Raw genomic sequence first — 17,267 nt, forward strand, 5'->3', positions numbered from 1 at the left:
TTTCTCTTAACACTGCACACCCAGCCCACCTGGAGGCACACAGGTCATGTTCTTCTGCCACAGTGATGGGCTTGGACTCTTGGGGGCACAGTCACACTACACCTAAACAATAAAACTCTTACCTGCTATAATCATGTTATCAGCATTATGTTCTGTAAAAATGCCTAAGGAAGCTGCTAGAGTATGCTGAAAGTGGTTATAAATTATCCTTCTGAGATCAGTTTCTTGATAGTTGGACAAAATATCAACCAAACAGTTACTGAAATATTCATTACAATTTTCCTTGCCTTCTGAAGTGATCTTAAACATATTAAAACACCCATATTATTACCAAGTATAGTGAGAGCAGAATTGAAACTCTCCTCTCCGACATGCACTCCCCAGCCATAGGGACTCCATCAGCATTTTGATAAGCTCATGGCAAGAAACGATGCGCCCGTGGCTAAAAATCAGTTATTTAACAGAGCTACTAAAAAAATGGGATCTCTCTCTTTAAACGTTTGACCCTGAGGCAGAAGAGGAGGGGAGGGAGGGAGGGAGGGAGAAGGAGAGAGAAGATGATAATCGCTTTAGATAACAACCTGACTCATGGTAATAGCAGCCTAATTGCTATCCAAGTGCTTTTAGCAGGAAACAGCCCACACCTAGGGAGGCACCTGTGCAGAGGAAGATTAGTTTTAAATGGAGGAAGGACAGAGATATAAATGCACTTTCAGCTGAGCACAGTGGAAAGTAAGAAATAGTTGTTTGTTTATGTTGGAACTGCCTTAAATCTAAAAGCTACTTCATACTGCTTCGGATAATGGGATGCAATTTGTGTGAGAAGCAGGTACGCTACAGGACTCAAAATGGGGATTTATATTTAGGCAAAGAAAAGAAAATAATCCTATGTGGGTAAGAACCAGTTGATGCTGTCTTTCTGGAATAAATCAACTTCGGCAATGATTATGACCTTTTCATGAAATTCATAACTGTTGGTCTGATGACACAAAATAAGACCTTTGCTTGAAAATAGGCATGACTATAGCAAGTGATTTGCTTGGAAGAAAGCTGCATGAGAACGGAATGATTTGTAGTTGATTGATTAATCAAATGTAAGTACCAAACATGCCTTCCGTGTGCACAAGCCATCTTTTTGTACCCCTAAGATTTGTCTGTCTTTTCCACTACTCTGTAGTGCATTGCTGTAACAGCGCTGTCCTCTGGGTGCTGAGCCCCTGGCACAGCAGCAGTGGAGCGAGCCCCGTAAAGGGGAGGGTGTTCTCACGTGGGGTTGGGCAGATGTTCAGCCCCTGCTCCCCAGCTGCCCTTGCTCTTTCCTCTGTCGGTTCTGGGAAGGAAGGGCTGCGGTGAGTGGGTGCTGCCTGCAGGTCTCCGTCACAGCCCTGCCAGCTGGGTGGAAAAAGCAAGATCTGGATTCTGAGAAAAATGCAGTTTTGTTTGCGCAGGACGTGGCCTGTGGAGTGGGTAGAGTTGAGTGTAAGAATCAATTATGTTCTCTGCTGAAGGTGCCAGATCTTTCAGCAATGGTATTGATTTATTCATTCAGTTCTGCAAGTTGCTTTCCACTACATCTCTTGCTACTAAAATACAGCAACATGAATGTCAGTAGGCATGAACCCTGTGCTCTGAAAAGCCTGAATCTGTATCTGTAGGACATAAAGGTTACTAGATTTGCTTGGTTTGTTGTCCTCTGCAAGTTATTTTCATAGATTCTAGTGTATCCTTTTATTCTGAGAGAGTTTCAAGAGCTAGATCTGTTGGTAATGGATTTTGCATGCAGAGCACGTCTGTGCTTATGTGTTACCATGAATGTTATTTTCTCTTAAAAATAGCATTTTTATCTATTTGTAAATTGCATTTGATCACAGTCTAGAAATATTATATGCCAGAAATTATCTATCTTGAGTTGCTGATTAATAGTATTTGGGTAGGCTGCTATAGCAACAGATGTAGTTTCTGGATTCACACATCAAGGGTTCTTATGGCAACTGGTTTTTGGATACCCCTTCATTGCATAAGCACTATGAGCTATCCCAGTAATCTCTGGAAAAACAGCATCAATAGAATAAACTGATGCGTACAACTTCACGTTTGTTTTTTAAATATACATGACGGCATACCTTAAAAAAAAAACCAACCCAAAGCAGAATCAAAATGACACTGTGAAATCAATAACATGAAGACATTTTAATGAATATTTATTATAAATTAGTATTTATATTATACTGATACTTAAACTCAAACAGTGGTGGATTTGCATTGACTATATGTTATACGTTTTACAGACTCAAGATAGGTAGCCATCCTTGCCACAAGGCAGCTCTTTTTTTTTATTTTCTTTTTCTTCTCATTTTAAGACTTAGTAAAATTTTACAATAAAGGACCTTCCGTTAGAAATACATGAGGTTCAAATGACCTTGTCCTAACAACAGAAGCGATTAGCCATGCTGCTTAGTGGTCCGTTTCAGCTTTCTTCTGTGTTCAAAGGAACCGTTCGCATTAATCAAATGGGCTTTGGACTAACCCTTATTTTTCAGTGTGCAGTTCTCTTAACAAAGTTGAGTTGTTTTTCCTTTTCCCTCTTTATTACCATCACTGTCCCTACACAACCATTCCACAGCTGTAGCTCTGTAAGTAGCTGGCAAAGGTGGCATCTGTTTGTGATCACAGGTCACCACTGTCCACTGTGATAGTTCAGCTCAGTGCAAAACAAACTGGTATATATGCACGCTCCCACTGATGAAGTCTGTTTGGAAACAGAGTTTGTGCCTCACAGAAAGCGATGGTAACTTTTGAACGGGAAGATATAAATTAAACATTTGGGTTAGTATAGAAGAAACTGTAGAGTATCTGTCCCTTAATGATTTTTAAGAATGAATTATAAACACCTCTGTGAGGGATGTCATAAGTAAAGCCATTTGAGGCAGGGAGATGAACTAGACATCCTAAATTCTGTATTTCTGTGGCTTTGCCATCGCTGTGCTTGTGCTTGTGTGGGTGTAAGCTTTCACTTCACACAGCCCTCAGGGTAGGGGTGGCAGACTCTAGACAGAGGAAAGTTGAAATTATATGTCAAGCACATGGGGAAGAAAGCGAACATGTGAGCACCTGGAAGAGTGTCCCTTGGTCTTAATCACTTTTCTACAAAATCGTTTTAATGTCTGAGGCTCACTAAAATAACCCTTTAGGGAAAAACTTAAAATAAAAAATAAAATAAAAAAATCATCTGGTCAACAATAGGGGCTGTACAGTACAAATATTTTTACCTATTTAATATGTACTGGAAGGTTTAATTTAGATGGCAATGGTAAACACATTTTTATGAAGCAGAAAAATGTCGTAAGAAACTAAAAATTTACTTCACAGAACATAAAACTTTCTAAGGGCAGACATTCCAATATTATGCATTAGTGTGGCTATATTGGGAAATACACAGACTAGGTGTGCTAATTTCTGAGGATATTTTTTCACTGGCTATTTGTAAGAACCGGCTAATGACAATGTCTTTGGCTTTGGTGGTCTCCATATTCCTTTCCTTTGATATCTGCATGCTGATTTGATCTACATTAGTCATTATAAGCTCTGAGGCCAGGATCTGAGTAGGGGATGCTCTGTTTGCTGTGCTATCCATGATGTACTGCTTGTACAGCTCCACCAGCTTCTGTTCAAGGTAGTCATTCAGGGCTGAGTCAGAGAGGGGCTGCTGGTGGGGCACTAAGCTTGCCAGCCGCCAGCATGAGGAGTAGCCTTGGAGTGGCTTGCGGCTAGTGTCACTAGAGGGGGGCACCCTCACGGACTCCATGGGGGGAGGAATCTCCGAGGACTCCAAGAAGGGGCCTATGCCGCTGTCACAGGTAAAATCTGTCGTGACTGAGCTAATTGGCACAACGTAGTCCCCAGCTATGTGCAAATCATTGTAGTTCTTGCAAATGCTTTTGCAGGAAGATGGAACCAAGTAGGTGTCTTTTTTTGTCAGCCCCTCACAGACATGCATAGTTGGCGACGGCTGCCCTGCAGGCGCAGGGTGCTGTGTAGGCTGTAAGAGATTATCCTTCTGCCTTCTGCTGTGCTTGCTACCTCTAGAGCGGCCTGAGGAAATGCACTTGCCAGCAGATCTGCATCTCTGAAGGAGGCTTTTTCCTTGTGCTTCATCTGTGGAAGAATAATTAATGGACCTCATTTCATACACCACTTCCTCAGCCAGACTCTTGCTGTAGAGCTCAGGGTTCAGGTCTTCACAGAGGTAGACAATTCCCTGAAGGTAACCTTCCGACAGCATCCTTCACTAAAGGAAAGGAACCACCAGCGGGCAGAAAAATGACAAGAAGAAACTATTAGTTCATTACAAAGTCATTGAGTGGTGCTTACATTTGTAAGTCTGTTACTAGCTCTGGAGAGAGGTCTCCAGTTTGGACACGAATGAGAGTGTCTCTGTCTTTCTAGAGGACTTGAGTCAATGAGTGAAGTGATCAGCTAGTCTCCCTGTTGTGGTGTTAACTCAATTGCATCAAAGTATATTCTCTATAACATAATAAATGGCATGTCTGATACATCCAACAACAAGTGAGTTGGGAAAAGAGGAACAAGAAGTGGTTTGCTGTGGTAATAGTTGCCGTAATAGCTTGCACTTAAATATGTACATTTTTGCCCTTGACTTCAGTAAGAAGCCAGGGGGTTTCCCCCTTTTTCTCATATGCTTTGAACCAACTCTTGCTGTGTGTGGTTTGTCAGCTGCCTCTGAACTACGTTGATTTGAGATTCATATTGACAGTTTCTGTTCCCAGCTAATCAATGACTGTAGGTGTGGTTCCTTTTTCATTAAAAAATCTCAGACCACTAAATTAGCACTTTGCACTTCTGCATGCCAAGGAGGATGGAATTAATTCTCTAACATTTAGACATGAAAATGTCAGTGGAAAAAAGCAAGGCTTTTTGGAGGCATGATTCATCTGACCTGTTTTAGACACCTAAATAAAAATGAGATTAATTGTGCCCTAGATTTGCTTATCACTCTCCAGTTACTATATGACTACCTTAGATTCAGAAATCTGCAGTGTACTTTTGAAGAGCTGCATTTCAGTGCAACACATAGGAAAGTGCACATTTCAGAGGCAGTCCAGCTCCTTCACTGTTGGATTAGTTGTGAGTACCACCAGCTCTGAAATCAGTTTCCATTGCATTTCTAAGAAGGCACAATGAGGTTCCAGCAGCAACTAACTATCTCCAATCTCTGAGCAGGCAACTCAGTCTCAAAAGCTGAGTAGACACGTTAGTAATGAAAGACAGGACTCACTCAGAAGGACACACATGCATCTGCACATCAGTAAATGTTCTACACAAGCTTTAGCAGCCCCACTACCACATAATTGTTCTTAAGTCCACCTCTGTATCTTTTTTTCTTAATAGGTGTCAAGGAGATGATCAATGGGAAAGATGTTCTAAAGCAATTGTGTAGACCAGCGAAAAGAAGGTAAATCTTGCATAAAAATAATTTAAATAAAAACTGGGGTTTTCTTTCTATAGTACAAAATATCTTGTATGATAGAGGAACAAATAATTTGCTTTTGTTTTAATAGTGGGTACATTTCTTCACTTACTATTTAATCCAATTATATCATTTTAGTCCTTATCAAATATTGTCTCTGAAGACAGAAGAACTGTGTCCCAGTTATTTGACAGTTTGCCTGTCTATTTCAAAACACCCACTGTGAAGGAGCACCAGAACGGGAACATCTTCCCACAAACTGTGAATGGGGAGGTGGCATCTCTGGCATGCGCTGCACTACCCCATGCTGCTGCCAACTGCTTGACTTATCTTTTTGAAGAGTGAAAGGAGTCTCATTTCTTCGCAAAGTATTTCACGTGTCACAGTTGCTAGTGCAAAATGCTGCACTAGTAATAAGTGTTGTCTAAATCCTGCCTAAGCGTGGATATAGACATTACACAAATGTCAGGAAGGAGACAGCATGAGAAAAAGCTTTCCTTGGGGCACAGAGAAGTCACTTTCACAGTATGAAGATTGGAGGGAAAATAAACTTTCTTCAGAAGAAAGTATTTGTGGAAAGTAAGTGTGTCCAAACTTTGCTTTGGTGACCCTGGATCCTCTCTCTGCTGCTGCCAGTTGTGTGAGGCAGGTAATATTTAATGAAAAGCAACCTATTTACACAAGAGGGGGAAAAAATCACGTTTGGGGCTTGGCATTCCTCATACTCTGCTGTTGTCTTCCTTTAGGTTTTAGCTGTGATTAAGGTGCCACCACAGAGATCTTATCCAAATGCTAGAGCTGCTCAGGTTATCAACTCATCCCCCACCGTGCCACCCCCCACCCCCCCTCTTCTGCTTCAGTTTGCACTTTTTGCAGTGCAAAGGCTCTTCCCTTCCCCCAGTCATCCATGGCCCAGATGGCTTTATTGCAAAGTCACCACTGACTTCAGCTGACATTGATCTGGAATTGTTCTTTGCTTATTCCTATGCTTATTTTTAATGTAGATTCTGAGAAATAAGTGGAAATATAACATATGGCCTGTTCACTGCTCAACCATTGTCTGTAAAGGTAGCATGTGACACTTCTGTCTTTCCTACTACCCAGATGTATGTCGCTTCTGTCATAAGGTGATACATTAGGGAAATGAAACCAACGGTTTCATTTCTTTGCACTGCGTTCTGTGATACTTATTTTAAGAGTTTTAGAGCACACTGAGACAGGAATGGAAAAAAGAAAAAGAACTGGCAAACTCAAAAATATTAGGCTCCCGTCATGCTCAGGAGTTGTGTGTTTTGCTGAATGGGTTACAAGCTTACCCTCCGAAGTTGGCAAGGGCTGTCACACTAATCTGACTATTCCCAGCTCTGCAAGGAAATCTGATTGCAGTTCTGATAGGCAGTGCTGAGAGCTTGAATCAAAAGAGAGGTGCCTATACCTCTGGTCCTAGTACTTGATGTATACCCCTGATAAGCTGTTATTCCATTGCTACCAATGGCTGGTCACACAGTTGAATCACCTTTAATTCTTCCATTTTACTTCTGATAAGGATGACAGTTTTCATTAATTCTAGTTTCTTGTGCCTGTTTTCTTCCCCCTTCCATGCCACACACGCACGAATAAACCAGGATTCCAAGAGCACAGGGATTATATCTAATGTTTTTCAATCTTTTGGGTTTCATGCTCCTTAAATTCAGATTTCACTTCCCTCTTCCTGAAAATAACTGCATAACTTCCATTGTACAAGGAAAAACAATCCCTTTTACAATTCTGATCTGATGCATTTTGCATGTGAGGTGAACAAAGAGATTTTTCCTTGTATGGCTATTGAACTGGCAATGAGAGCTGACCACATTCTATCTAGAGCTACTGGAGACAGAGGTCTCCAGTTAATATTTACATTTCCATCTTTTATATCTGGCATAGTCTTTATTACTGTCAGATGATATTAAAAACTCATATGTCTGACCTAGGGATTTTGTTCTGTTCTTCAACAGAAGAAAAGCCTAAAGGCAGGATGAATGTTCAAAGCCACATGGAGAATCCAGTGGTATTGCCAGTATTTTGTGAGTGCTTAAGGCAAAATTTGCTGCCTTACAATGTTTGGAGATGGAGCCAATGTTTGCATAAAGACCTCAGATTACAGCCTGGGAGCAGGCAAACAGAACACCAGTTCTTGGCTCAGGATAAGCAAACCACTTAAGGAAAGCCCAAGAAGTTTACACAAAGAGATATGATAAATTGTGTCCTATACAAAAACCTGAGCAAAATGAAAAGTTGCTAGGGAGAACAGAAAGAACATGGTGCCAGCTGGGATCACAGCTCAATGGAGAAAGGGACATTCTTTTGCATTGCAGAAGGAAGGGATGGGAACTCGTAGAAGAGACAAGCTTGTTTTGAATATGTCTGGCTTTCAGGTCCCTGAGCAAGGATCTGAATGGCACTAAATTTGTGCTGCTGGTGGCTGGAGTTGACATTTTGTCACAGGTTACACCTTAAATTCTAGCTGACTTACTAGATGGGACCACAGGTGATGATGTTTCCCTGCCTTGAGGGAACGCAGATCCTGTGGATCCTTCTGTACTTTTTCCCCCATTTAAATAGATGCTTTTCCAGGCTGTGGAGATACAGACAGATCCATTCAGTGAGGTTTGGGATCCACCCCAGATTGCAGGACATGCATGCAGGAGTTCACCTGGCAAGCAGGTTAGGCTGGAGAGTGAGCCTGCATATGCTGCAGGACCCATACCTCACCTTCCACTGGGGCTGGTGTGAAACAGCTCCCAGGAAGCCCCAGTGCAGCCAGCACAGGGAAATGGGGAGAGTGAAGAAGGTAATACAATGAGCTGTGCGTATGGATGAGTATAGCCTCTCCTTAATGCCTGAAACCCACAGATCTTTGGTATCTGAACCCCATTTGATTAAGGACTATCTCCAGTGCCCTTGGCTCGCTTGGGTAAAGGTAACATTAGTGACACTAAACTGTATGGTGAGGTGGACGCATCAGAAAGGACAGCCATCTTACAGAAAGACCTGGGCAGGCTGGAAGAGTGGGCTAGCAATAACAATATGAAGTTTAACAAAGACAAGTGCAAGGTCCTGCACCTGGGACGACATAACCAAAGAGTCCAGTACAAGCTAGGATCTGTGTGGCTGGGGAGCAGCCTTGCTGAAAGGGACCTAGGGGTCCAGGTGGGCAACAAGCTGAACATGGCTCAGCAGTGCGCTGCTGCAATAATGAAGGCAAACTGGACCCTGGACTGCATCCACAGGGGCACTACTAGCAGAGATAGAGGTGTGATCATCCCACTCTACTCACACTTGTCAGGCCACACCTGGAGTGTCCAGTTCTGGTCCTCACAATTCAAGAAAGATGTGGACAGACTGGGAAGAGTGCAATGGTGGGCCACGAAGATGATTAAAGGGATGGAGAACCTGCCCTATGAGAAACAAATGAAGGAGTTAGGATTATTCTCCCTGGAGAAAAGACAGCTGCAGGGGGACCTCATCACAGTATTCCAGTACTTAAAGGGCAGCTACAAAGAGGAGAGAGGCTCTCTCTTCACAGGGAGCCATGTGGAGAAGACAAGGGGCAATGGGTACAAGTTGTGTTGGGGGAGATTTCACCTCAATCTAAGAAAAAAAAAATTTTACAGTGAGAACAATCATTCACTGGAACAACCTCTCCAGGGACATGGTGGAATCCACATCACTGTAGGTTTTTAAGATGATTGGACAGGGTGCTAGATAATCTCATCTAGGCTCCCTTTCTCATATAAAGTTGGACAAGATGATCTTTCAAGGTCCCTTCCAGCCTGGGTTGTTCTATGTCCCTATGATTCTATGATAACAGTGGCTGATATTTGAGCTAGCAGTTGGTCCACTTTGCCCATGGCAGAAGAGGAATAGCTAAGAGGTGCTTTTGCACAAGCATCTGAAAGACACCTACTGCAAACGCAACTTCCTCTCCCTGCTGCCACTGCTGCTTTGGAAGATCTCGACCTGTAGGACTGCACCATGAAGCTCCTTCACCAGCAGTCATGAGCCAAACCCCTCTTGTCCTTTCCCCACAGCTCTTTTCACTCTGACCTTTTGGTCGTCCCATGAAAGAAAACATCAGCCCTGCTCATATGCACATCTCAACAGTCCAAGAGATGCAGGAAAGCTAGGAGTACCTCCTCCATAGGGGAATACGAGCTGTCTTGGGAGGCACGAGTGGAGTAGGTTTGAGAGTATAATAATCCTGTATTCCAAGAGTATGAGGAAATCTTGCAGGAGCTGAATGAAGCAAGTGAGGAGAGACATCTTCCCAGGAACACATTACACTTTATATGTCCACTGTACTGCTGAATGTTTTTGTTATACAAGTGCCTACCCATTTTTAATCATGCTAAATGGATGGCAGTGAGCTTCAGAAGCATCCAGTTTCTTTCATTTAGAAAAAAATACATTCTTACTATATGATTGAGTGCTGTTGTATCTTTAAGTGGAGTTTGGTGGGACAAATAATGAAAACTCTACGTGGGTAGATATAGCTTTGCTATATTTATATTTCAAGTCTATTTTTTCAGCTCAAGTTCCTTGAAACTTCATACAGAGCAAGCCTGGTTCATAATCTTCCATACTTTCCTTAATCATCTATACCCATACAAAATTGGTTTAGGACACCATTAATTTGATTTGATAGCATTTTACATCTCATTGCCGCAGCTGTAAGCAAAAATATGAAATGTAAGGCAGGAAAGGATCAAGCTGCACATTCATAAGGATGACTTGACTCCATGATATTTTTACACTGTGCTTTTATGTCTTTCTAGGGTAGAAATTATTTCATGTTTCAGATTTCTCTGTTTATTTTAATGAGTTGTTAGCTGTTGTCATGACTGAACTATATGATTGCAATATTTTCTGTCTAAGCAGTTGAAGTACAGGGGAAATAAATTCATGTGAACTCTTATAGAATACACTTTCTAGAAGTGATGACAATAAATGGTAAAGCAAGAAAGACAGAAAAGGCTGAAGGGGGTTTCCCAGGAGGAGCAAGGGAAATGGTGCACTAATGAGCATTGAAACAGTAGTCACATCTGCTGTAGAGTGTAAAAGAGAAGGGGGAGGGTGCATGTTGTGTGTGTGTGTACACCCATGTCAAGCTGTGAATTTGCAGTGAAGCAGGAAATTTGCTGTGAATCAGGAAAATACAGTGATAGTTTCTTTGTTTATACTTTTTAACATCATCTTGTTTTCAGAGAAGTCTCAGCTTTTTTCTATGATTTTTTTTAACATGTTGTCCAAGTTTATCTATTATGGTCCCTATTTTTATTTCCAATTAACAAATAGAGTACTCCAGTTTGAAGACATTATTTAGACAGTATACTAACGTGCAAAAAAAACATCAATAAAAATACTATAATTATGATAAAAGCAACACATCTGTTATGACTCCCTTTAAAAGTATCCTGAAATATATTTTTAGCATGGTTTTATGGAAAACTTCAGAAATATCAGAGAACAAGGTTTTTTGCATTTTGAAGTTGCATTGCAATTGTGGCCAGTCAGGGTTTGTGAAGATGTCCCTTTTAAAACGGTCTCATCACTTCTTAAGGCAGCAAAAAACGCATGTGGACAGTGGCCGACACTGCAAACATGCACATACATTTAAACAAGAAAAAGTACATCTTCATTTTACCAGCTACCGGCTGTGATCCCACACAAACAGAACTGAGCCGCTTTGATAAGCAAGAGCGACACTTTCATATATTTATATAATGCATAGTATATTTTAGTTCTTACCTCCAAAGGTACAGCAGCTGACCAGATACAGAAAATTTGTCTTCTAAACAGTTTGAAGTTTCCCGTGAGCCTGTCCTACCCAAAATGCAAAGTTCTGTTTTTATTTCCTTTTTAAATACACTTCTAAGATGACATGTGTTTTATTTCTAATCCTCTACAGCACAGAAGTATAGAAAGACAGTCCCTTAGGAGATGAGGGGTTTTTATAACTGACTGAACTGCTACACACTGAACTTGGTTCCTCTTTTATGTCTAAATGAAACTTTGTTATGAAACTGTGCACTGCTAAAATAGCTTATTGCAACACAGTCTGTCCAGGCAGACAAACTTCCCTTTATTAACTATTATACAAAAAAACCCTGGTGAATTGAACAGCTAGAACAATCACAGAGAAACTGCTTTTGCTGGCAACTTACAGTGTACCCCATTTCAATCACTAGCTATCATTCCCCTTTTAATTGACACAGCAAGACATCTAGATGTGTCAAAATTGTCATGCCAAATAGGTAGGAAGAGTGAGATGCCACAGCAGAAATGCATTTCACATCAGGCCTGCTTTGCTGTCTGCAGACCCTCATACCTCTCAGCTTCTACCAAACAGCACGGCTCAGCTGGTTTATTGGGTTTTGCTTGGCATCTGCAAAACCTGTCTCTAGGTAAGTTAGATTTGAGGTGCACTCAGTATCTCAGTGCCTGCCATACCCAGGCAGGCAGTTTGTCTTAGCAAGGGCAGTGTATGAAGATACCTTGGGCAAGCAGGAGTTCATCCTCCAAGCTTGAGGTGTGTGGGCAGTGAATACGGCTTTGAGATTGGTGTGGGAGTATTCCTTGAAGCACAGAGGACAAGTACTGTTTGAAGGATGTAACCGGACTGTTTGAATTGATCCCAATAGGATGTACAGAATTTACTTAAAGAGACATCATCAGCCATCCATACATTGCAATAATACAAGGAATTTCTTTTCATTCTCAGTGTATTTTAACTTCCTTACTGAGGAACCATTTTTAAATATTTTTTTTTCTCAGAAGCCTCCAACTCTGTCAGCCAGAAAATGTATTCTGGTAAAATGCTTCTATCAACATAATTTTGCTAAACGTTTGCTGTGATGTGATATATGATCAGGACTGTATCCAAAGTCATCTTAGGCACAGGCATAGAAAAAGTACATACCTCAGTCTGGCCCTGTCTACACATCCCTAGCTAATTCATACAACAGTTTAATCAAATAATATTGTACCCAATCATATGCTATACTAGGATCAACAGCACCTAAAAAGCACAAAAACTGGAAAAAATTGGTAGTTTAATGCAAATCTCAACAGATATCTTTGCTGTGAAAGTGCTCCCTGCAGAAACAAAGTTACTGTAGTAACAGGCAGCTCTTTTATGCTGAACATTAATATTAATATGAACATTATTGCATTATTTTCCTCTGATCTTTCATCAGTACTATGGACCAATCTCAGGCCTTGTCAAATTTATACTGCTTCAACACTTTTTTCAGTGTTTCCACATCTGGTTAAAATAGTATTGAGAGAAGGAAGAAATAAGTTTTACCTCTTCTTTAGATTCAGAGAGCTCTATATACACAGAAGCTCAATATTTCAAGTTAAACTGTTGCAAAATAAATTTGGTAATACAAAAAAGCATTTCTGTCAAGATCCCCAGAGAGTTTTCAAAATGTATTTTAAATTATCTAAACCTATGTAAAAACAGCAAGATACAAATGGCCAGATTTTTGAAAGTAAAAAGTGCTTCTACAGCCAGAAAAGCACAGCTCCCCAGAACCACTGAAAAATCAATCTACTTTCATATAGATACCTAAATATGGATTTAAGACTTACCTTCAGGCACCTAGATTTAGAAAAAATAAATTTCCTTTTTTTTCCCTGGTCATGCACATGCAATGTTTTTAGTGCTCTAGAGGAAGTCAAACACTGTCTGCATTTCTGCACAGTAGATATATGTGCCTATGGAAGGGAGATGTAGAACTGTCATTTCTGTCATATATATTGCACATTAACATCCTGACAGTCTAGGCTTTGGGGATACTTGTTTATTCTAGTGAGCTTCTCCACATTCACTCAGGACCTCAGAAGGGTTATTCTCTGTAAGAAGCTAAGAAGCATTCTCCTATATGAATTTTTATGCTGTGGTGTAAAAGCTGCTCTTTGTAGCACTCTGAGGTCCATATTCAGAGCTGAACGAGTTGGGAGACTATACATAAACATAGTGGCACCTGGACCCTTTTGCAAAGATCCCCACGTGTGTTGTGCCTCGCTGGAATTGGTGTGAGAAGGGAGGGAAAGCTTCAGCACCTCAGGGAGTCATTTGGCTAGCCTCCTCATCTGTGAATGTAGCTCAGATATTGTCTGAGGCCATGCCAGCTTACTTTCGTCAGTGTACTTCGCTATGGCAAGTCCAACACATCAAGAATATTCTATCCTCACCCCAAAAAGAAAAGGAAAACATTTCAGTAAGTTGCACAGTTACCCGCTCCCTTCCCTACCATGTTCCCTCTAGTCCCAGGGTTTCCTCTAGGAAACTGCTTTAATTTTGACCAAGTACATCTATCTTGGCTTTTTATTTCAGTTCAAGAGTTTATTTTCAAAATAAACCTGCCAGCTGCATGCCCTCCCTGTGCTTTGGTTTGCCTCTTGAAGCATGTGAAGCAAATTCCATTTGGATGAAACTCAGCAGAAGGACACACACCAAGGCCATACCTGAAATTTGCCATGTGCGAGTTTCCTCATGGGCTTTCATGAGACCACAGGGGAGCAAGTCCAAAATAACCACTCCAGAATATTCAACCCATGGAGGCAGGGTTTCAGCATGAGCTGTTTCGCTGTCCACATCTGCTCTGACTGTGGTGCACTATTGGCTGATGCAAGCAGAACAGAACAGTGCTGTCAAGGAACACATCCATAGGGTAGTACTAGACAGTTTATCACTTCTGCACCAAGCTACCCTTGCCCACCAATGCCTTTCAACTAGTGTGTCTCAATATGTTTTAACTGATAATGCTACACTGCCATAAACACAAGAGAAAGCTGAAGTTCCTTCTGTACAGCTACAGGCTCCACCACGGAGGTTCAGTGTAAATAAATATCTGTTTAGCCTGGGCCTGTTTTGTCAAATAGTGCAAAGGCAGCTGCCTGTCACTTACAGGTGAAATGTTTGTATTCTAGAAATTATAAATAGGGAGCTTTTGAGAGGACCAATATTCATAGTTTTTTGTTAAAATTAATAGTAGGAATAAGTGCAGAAAATAAATCAATTTTCCTGTACTATTCAAGCAGGTATGTACACAATAAGCTCTATCAAGTAATCAAACAATTTTAGTTCTACCCCCATTTGATGTGTCTATACCATTGACTAAGAACTTTGAAATAACACCTTAACGTTATCACTTAGTTTATAATTACTTTGTGCAATATGACAAAGGGGATATTTTGAATCCTTTTGATCTTTGAAAGGGAAGAGTTTATGGGAAGGCGATAAGCACATTATCCAGGACATCATAAAGAATGATCATGAATGATTTATGCTCCTTACAGTTGCAAAATCAGTTGTATTTCAAGCTTCCCAGTATGTACGCTGCACTTGATTAGAGCCTGAAATGCAGTTTCCGATGCATTAATTACACCAGTATAATCAATTATTTGAGTAAAATATCAGTCTTTAAACAGGAATGAAGCCTCCATTGTATGCAGTTTTCCTGCCCCTTTCTTCATTGCTGGTGGTAGAAAATAGATCAATATAATTTTCTAAGTAAAATCTGAGTATTCCCATCTTCCAAATGAGTACCAGGCAAGCCTGGTTTTGAAACATGTCAGGCTGAAGAGAGTCTCCTGGATGCCTCTTGTCTGTTACATGAAGGAAAGGTGGTGGTGGAATTGTTCTCCTCTTGGCCAAGTGCTTCCGCAAAGGGCATGGATGCACAGAGAGCCTTGCTGCTCTGGAAACGGGTGGGGGAGCTTCAGTGCCCACCTGTATTTACTGTTTCCAGCTGCCCATGGCCAGTACTCACCCATGCAGCACAAAGAAGTCTGGCTGCGCTTGGGGCCCAGAGCCTTACCTCCAAGAACCCAAGTCAGGGGGCACAGCACCTTCCACATGGCTAAATCAATCAGGATTTGCACCCAGAGTTTGATACTTCAAAATGAAATAGTCATTTCATCATACAAATGACCTCTAAACCTTTCAGTTATCTACAGAGGCAAGGGTCATGAATTCCCTGATTTCTTGTTGCATTATAATATGCTTTTTGTACTTTGAGTGACAATGGTCTTGAGGGAACATTTGCTGCCTTACATGCTCCTTCTAGTTAATAAAATATACAATTTATTCTCATTAAATTTCATTTCTCTTGTGTAGTTCATATAAATATTTTAGTTATATCCAGTCATCTTTACATGTTCAATCTATGTGAAAATACAAAAAAAAACCCGCAAGGCCTTTGATATGAGAAAATTACAAGAAACACCCTTACACCCTCCAATAAAATCTCCAAGGCCAAAGGGAGTTTTCTATGACAAATGACAGCAGTATTGAGTGTAGCATTATTAAAGCCGTTCTACATTATGTTCCCAGCATTAGTCTTTTCTAATAATGAACAGCCAGCTAATTAAGTCCTTTCAGTTCATGTTCTTTTCTCCTTTCTCTAATTTACATAAACCATGAGACTGGTCTGGTCACAGATCAGAAATCTTTCCCTTCAATCTCAAACTCACTTCATTTATGATCCTTTATTCACCTTTAGTGGTCAAATTGTTCTGCCTATATTTTTTAAACGAAGGTCATAAATAGTGCTGCACCAATGTATTCCGAATAAAGTACCTTACTGTACAAGTAATCTCATTGATGGCAGAGCATATTGTGGTTTCCGTGCATAACCACATATGGGCACATAAGCGTATAAGCACTGTTATTTGGTCTGCAGCACATGAATCACAAATGGCCTATAAGCATCAGAAGGTAGTGAACTGGGCGGGCTGCCCTCTTTCCATTGTCAATGTCTAGCCAAAAGGCAAAAACTTCTTTTTTCCTCCTTTTTTTTTGGTTTTGTTTGGTTAAAAAAAAAAAAAAAAAAACCCTCACAAAAAAAAACCCCAAAAACCTAGTAGCATGATAACTTAGAAATGGATGGTTTTAAAGAAAAACAAAAAATCTAAATCCCATGTACTTTTTAACACCCTTCTAGTCTCAAATAATGACGAGGATAAAAGGCGGTCCACAATGTACTGAAATACTGGTGTACACCATAAATACTGTGTGCAGCTTGTCTCTGCTTCTGACTGAAATACCTCAGGGCAGGAGACATTTCAGTCAGCAGCAGAGAGGAGCCTTAAACTGCAGTATGCTGGGTAGTGCAAACCACAACTCTTCAAGCAATGAAGCGTATTCTTCCCCATCTGACCAGACAGCTTGGCTAAAGGGTTTATCAGCAGCTATAACCCTGCTTACATTTTCCACTGCCAGATCTTTTTAGGGAGTCTTCTGGGGTCATTTTTTAAGCTTTCTGGGATGCAGACATCAGTTCTGCTCCTTTCATAGATTCCATGTTGTGGTAGGCCTCATCCAGCTTTTTTAAAAGTCTATTTTCAAAGCGGAAATTCAGCAGTGAGGTTTTTTTCTGGATTTTTCCCCAAGATGCATCATTCCTCTGTAAGTATCTAAACTTTCAAAATATGCGTATATAATTGAAAGGGTTGGTGTTTTCTCCAGGTTTTATTTTCATTTAATGCTTTTCATACATTAAAAACATCTTTAAATGCTTGAAATTCATACAAACTATTTCAGCAAACAATGTGAAAAAAAATCTTAAATGTTATTTTTATTTTTAAACCTGAGTAAGCATAGCAAATAAGCGTGATAAAAATAAGTATTTCAGGTGGCAAACAAATAAATCAGCCATCCCAGATCCCTGCATTTCAAAGCACTCTCTGCAGAATAAAAAAAGTGCCTGAGCCCCTAGTTACATCAGATCAC

General features: G+C 40.6%; 1 protein-coding gene across 1 annotated transcript; it reads right to left on the reverse strand.

Moving 5' to 3' along the window:
- Positions 1-2,171: 2,171 nt before the first annotated feature.
- TASL (TLR adaptor interacting with endolysosomal SLC15A4) lies at positions 2,172-11,486 on the reverse strand. The gene is made up of 2 exons (XM_027779050.2): positions 11,276-11,486; positions 2,172-4,288 (listed from the first exon to the last, which is right to left on the reverse strand). Exon 2 carries the CDS (start codon positions 4,280-4,282, stop codon positions 3,404-3,406), a length of 879 nt encoding a protein of 292 aa, XP_027634851.1. The 5' UTR covers positions 4,283-4,288; positions 11,276-11,486; the 3' UTR covers positions 2,172-3,403.
- Positions 11,487-17,267: the final 5,781 nt, after the last annotated feature.

Source organism: Falco peregrinus, chromosome 4 (genome assembly GCF_023634155.1).
Source record: "Falco peregrinus isolate bFalPer1 chromosome 4, bFalPer1.pri, whole genome shotgun sequence".
NCBI classification, from domain to species: Eukaryota; Metazoa; Chordata; class Aves; order Falconiformes; family Falconidae; genus Falco; species Falco peregrinus.